General features: G+C 63.8%; 1 protein-coding gene across 1 annotated transcript in view; it reads right to left on the bottom strand.

The window, feature by feature from the left end:
• Positions 1-562: 562 nt before the first annotated feature.
• Positions 563-4,740, bottom strand: part of PTH1R (parathyroid hormone 1 receptor) — an 11,160-nt gene continuing 6,982 nt past the window's right edge. Inside the window, exons 6-12 of the mRNA XM_023747532.1 lie at positions 4,539-4,727; positions 3,032-3,092; positions 2,691-2,757; positions 2,356-2,450; positions 1,618-1,759; positions 1,492-1,533; positions 563-1,050 (exon numbers count right to left, since the gene is read on the bottom strand). Of these exons, the coding sequence (XP_023603300.1) occupies positions 673-1,050; positions 1,492-1,533; positions 1,618-1,759; positions 2,356-2,450; positions 2,691-2,757; positions 3,032-3,092; positions 4,539-4,727 (974 nt within the window). The 3' untranslated portion in view covers positions 563-672. The remainder of the gene's footprint in view (positions 1,051-1,491; positions 1,534-1,617; positions 1,760-2,355; positions 2,451-2,690; positions 2,758-3,031; positions 3,093-4,538; positions 4,728-4,740) is intronic.

The raw sequence follows: 4,740 nt of genomic DNA, 5'->3' as shown, positions 1-4,740 counted from the left end.
CTGAGCCAGAGCAGGGCCCCAGCCGACCTTCCCCCGGGTGCCCAGGCATGGCCCCTGCACCTGTTGCATCCCTAGAGTCAGATTTGGGCTGGGGTGGCGGTCACATGGGGGCTCCCAGAGTGTCCCAGCCCCCAAGAGCCACAGCATGGCCATGAGATAGGCAGGAGGGGCCTCAGGCTTGGGGTGGGGAGGTGGCCAGGGACTCGAAGGATCTGAGGTTGGCCCTGGGTGGACAGTGACTTGGGGCTGGTGGGCGGCTGCTGGGGGAGCCTGGCCAAAGGCAGCTTGGGTGGGGAGTGCTGAGGGGGCAGCTGGTGACAGGGAAAGGCTGGGGCCCACTCCTGCAGGGCCCACTGGTCAGCGTGTGGCACCAAGGGACCCTGAGCTGCCCCAGGCCCTCCTACTGGACGGTGCCCTGACCCCGGGCCCAGGGCCCGGCCCACATCGCTAGACCCCTCCTGAGGTGAGACTACAGAACCCCGCGGCTCCCAGCCCCTCCCCCCTGGAGTGACTCGAGGCCCCAGCTCAGACCACAGCAGGAAGCTTCCTTTTCCTTTTTTTTTTTTTTTGTTTTGTCCTCCCAGCTCAGTCATGAGTGGGCCACCACCGACTGTCCGTCTTTTGGTCCGTCTGTCCGCCCTTATGTCCATAGGTCCAACCCTTGGTCCCCAGTCACATGACTGTCTCCCACTCCTCCTGCAACAAGGCGGGTGGCCGCTCGGGCGCAGAGGCCTCCTCGTCCAGCCCCGAGCAGGAGCCGTTGAGGAAGCTGGCGTCCTTGGGCGCAGCTGTGGCTGGCGGTGAGGTCTGGAGGGCCGGGGGCCCCGGCTTGGTGTGACCAGGCAGCTGTGGGTGGCCATTGGTGGTGGCAGCAGGCAGCAGGCGGGGGCTGAGGGGCAGGCCGAGTCCCGCGCGGGAGCCGATGTTGGTCACGCTCGTGTGAGACACCATCGGACCATAGCTGTAGCTGCTGCTCCCGCTGCGTGCCTTGCGCTTGAAATCCAGGGCCAGCGTCCAGCGGCTCCATGACTTCTTGATCTCAGCCTGGACCTGGGTGGCAGGAGGAGGTGGACCTCAGGAGTGCCCCTGACCCCTCTGTCACCCGTCACCCCAAGCCCAGCAGTGCCCCCACCCCGGACCCTACAGCACAGCCCTGGAGGGAGATGGGTAAATTCCAAATTCCCAGAAAATTCCAAGGCCCAGGCCACGGTGTTTGGCTGCAGGCAGCAGACACACCCAGAACCTCTGCGGTTCAGATGTCCCCGACTCGGTGGCTGAGTCGCTCCATCTGGATGACAGAGCATTCAGCCCTGGGGTTGGGAAGACACTGGGCTACCCCAGAGATGGGTGAGCCCACAACTCCTAGCACATCCTGAGCCTGAACCTCCAGGACAGAGAGAAGAACCGGGCAGGAGTACGGGAGGAGCAGGGCTCGGGAGCCCTGGCGCCTCTGCGTCCTCCCTGCCTCGCCTGCCGCTGCCCACCACTTACCTCGCCGTTGCAGAAACAGTATATGATGGCGACAAAAAATCCCTGTAGGGAGGAGAGAGGCGTGGAAGCTAGGGTCAGCCCAGTCGTGGGGAGCAGGCAGCCCCGCCCACCTGGCCAGCCCCTCACCTGGAAGGAGTTGAAGAGCATTTCGTAGTGCATCTGGACTTGCCAGAGTGTCCCTGAGACCTCGGTGTAGGGCATGGCCATGAAGACGATGTAGTGGACGCCAAAGAGCGGCATGAGCACCAGCGTGGACTTGAGCAGCTTCCTGGGCCAGCAGGGCAGCAGGTCAGGGCCACGCCACGTCCCCCTCGACGGGCACGCTGCCCCCTCTTCCCCACCCGCCGGGCCCGGGCTCCAGAAGCCACCACGGGGCCTGAGGCTCTGGCCACCAGTGGAGGACAAGCTAGTTCATGGGCAAAGTGTTCCTGGAGTGAACTGTAGTCCCGTCTCGGGCTCTGGCACCTGCTGCTCCCTCTGCTGGCACTCACCACGCCCCCCCCTGCCCAGCCGCACCTCACGATCCCAGGACCCACTCCTCAGGTGTCAGCACCTTGAGCCGCCACTGCCCACCTGTACCTCGGGCTCCCCCGGACCAGCTCTCTGAGGGGAGGGCTGGGTTTGTCCCGCCCTTGCAACCCCAGCTCCAGTGCAGGCCTGGCACCGAGTGGCCCAGGTTGGCTTTGGGGTGCCTCAGAGGCCAGGAGAGCGCCCATCACTTCTGGGCGGGGCCAACCAGGGAGTCGGGAGTCGGGCCCTTCCCCTGAAACAGGCTCATTCGTGGAGCCTCAGTCTTGTCTTTGGTATGTGGTGCCTGGATATTGACCTCTGACCTCTGAGGAGCCTGGCATGGTGGGTGCTCACCGGTACTGCTGCCGCGTGTCGCACCGGCCGGCATTGGTCTCCCGCAGCTTGGTGGCCAGCACCCGGACGATGTTGATGAAGAGAATGAAGTTGACCTGTGGAGTGAGGGGGGGCTGAGTCTCCATGCCCTCCTAACAGGGCGGGGCAAGGAGTGGGGGGGGTCCACGGCCCTGCCCAGGCCCTGCTCTGCCACGGCATCTCCAGGGGCTCCATGGGTCCTCGGCTTCCCCATTAGGACCGGGGGCGGGATGGAGACCAGCTGCTTCTCAGGCCTGTGGCTGAGACCTTGGGGTCCAAGAAAGCTCCCACCCAGCCCTGTGGCCACCCCTGCTCACCACAATGGAGGCCAGGATGGGCACCTGGATGATCCACTTCTTGTACCCGGAGCTCAAGTCCCAGCACCTGCGGGAGGTTGAGGCGTCAGCCCCCACCCCGTCCTGCTCCCACCCAGAGCCTGCCCACAGGCCCAGAGCTGGTCTACTCTGACATGAGCTGTTGGGGACACGGGTCAGGGTATGCGAGGTGTGGCCAGGCGTGAGGCCAACCTCTTGTGACCCTGAGCTGGGGCCACTTGGGGCCGGGGCGCAGGAGGCCCCGTCATCCGCTTCCCAGAGGAAGAGGGTGCCGGGGTGTTTCTGGCCTGTGTTACCCCAGCCTCTTCTCCGCCTGGACCTACCTGGTGTTGGCCAGGGTGGCTCTCACCCCGACCCACACAGCCACGAAGATGGCGGGCAGACCTGTGTGCAGAGAGGGGACAGCGTGTGAGGCCTCAGATGCTATTCCAGGTTTCTTCTCAGCCCACCATGCCAGCCCCGTTCCCCTCGTCCCTGACCACCCCCAGCGTGCCCCCCGTCGTCCCTGACCCCTCTCCCAGGCACACAAGCTGCTTGGTGACAGACAGGCCCTGAGGCCCCACACCCAGCCCTCTGCCCTCATCTCGATTCTGTGTCCCCTACACATACAGCCCCTGTGGGGCACGCGGTGAAACCCAGTCAGAAATAGCCATGCCAGGCTGTTCCTCCTCCCTCCCCACAGGGCTGCTCTGGGGTGGGGGTGTCCTGGGGGGGAGGGAGCCTATTACCGGGGGAACCTTGGTGTGCCCAGGCCGATGCCGGCTCAGATGGCCCCTGGCACCTCTGGGCGAGCTCTGCCTCTAGGAAGGGAGCCCAGGTCCCCACCCTCCATCCCCTCACTTCAGTCTCGGCCTGAGTACCTCTGGGAGGGGAGGGAGTGACCTGGGTTACGCTTCTCTGTGCCCCCCCCCCCCCCCCGAAACCTTTAAAATAAAAGGACTTCAGTTTTTGGGAAAAGAAAGAGGTCCCCCCCCCCCCCCTTTAATCCCTCTGTGGGAGAAGAAATTCTTCCGGGACTGGGTAAACAGAAAAAGTTTAGTATAATTAATAAAGGGCAAGTGGTGCTGCTGTCACAATGGGTTTAAGCCAAACAGAAGGCTGTGGCTGTTGATCTGAGGGCTTCTGGGTGCTGAGCCCTGAGAGGGTTCCAGCACCAGACCTGCCCCTCTGCAGTCTGGCCCAGCTGCCCAGAGCCCAGGCCCTGGAGCTGCCACCAATAATGGACAATTATCAGCAACTTGATCCCAGAGCCCGCAGGGGAGGAGGGCAGGCCCAGCTGCCCATTCTGCAGGGGGGGCTGTGCATGAAGCTGGGGGGAGAGGGGGGCATGGGCCCCGCGGGCAGCTTCACACGGGATTGGTGTTCACAGTCAGGGTTCTTGGGGGGGGGGGGTCCCAGATCCCAAGTCCAGCTCCAGGCTGACCTCTGACCCAGGGTCCCACTCTGATCCTGAGCTGGATCTTTAAGTTGTTAATCCTCCCCCAGGGTTCTTTCCATTGATTTTTAGAGAGAATGGGAGGGAAAGGTAGAGACAGAAACATCAATGAGGGAGACACCTGGGTCGGGGAACCTGCAACCGAGCATGCCCTCGACTAGAATCGAACCCAGGATCCTTCAGTCCGAGGGCCGATACTCTACCCACTGAGCCAAACCGGCCAGGGCCTGAGCTGAATCTTGACCCGAGAGTTCTCACCCCAACTCCGGGCTGAGCCCCAACTCCGGGCTGAGCCCAGTCCAGGTGAACCCCACCCAGCCAAGCTCTGCTCCCGGACAGGCTATGCTGTGGGTGTCAGCCTCGGGGTCCCGCTGCCTGTGCCCCTGCCCGCGTACCCCAGCCAAAGGCTGTGAAGCCCCACAGGTACTTCTTCTCGGAGAAGAAGGCCATGAAGATGAGGCTGTGCAGGTACAGCCCCTCCACCAGGATCCAGTAGTAGTTGGTGGCCAGGAAGTAGAGGAAGAAGGTCACGCCACGCGGCAGCCCGCCTAGGAGACCCAAGGTGTTAGCCGGAGCGGCCGCACCTGGGGGGTGGGG

The sequence above is a fragment of the Myotis lucifugus genome, unplaced genomic scaffold, assembly GCF_000147115.1.
Source record: "Myotis lucifugus unplaced genomic scaffold, Myoluc2.0 scaffold_899, whole genome shotgun sequence".
NCBI classification, from domain to species: Eukaryota; Metazoa; Chordata; class Mammalia; order Chiroptera; family Vespertilionidae; genus Myotis; species Myotis lucifugus.
The sequence above is the reverse complement of the archived record's forward strand: the minus strand, read 5'-3'. Positions and strand labels throughout refer to the sequence as shown.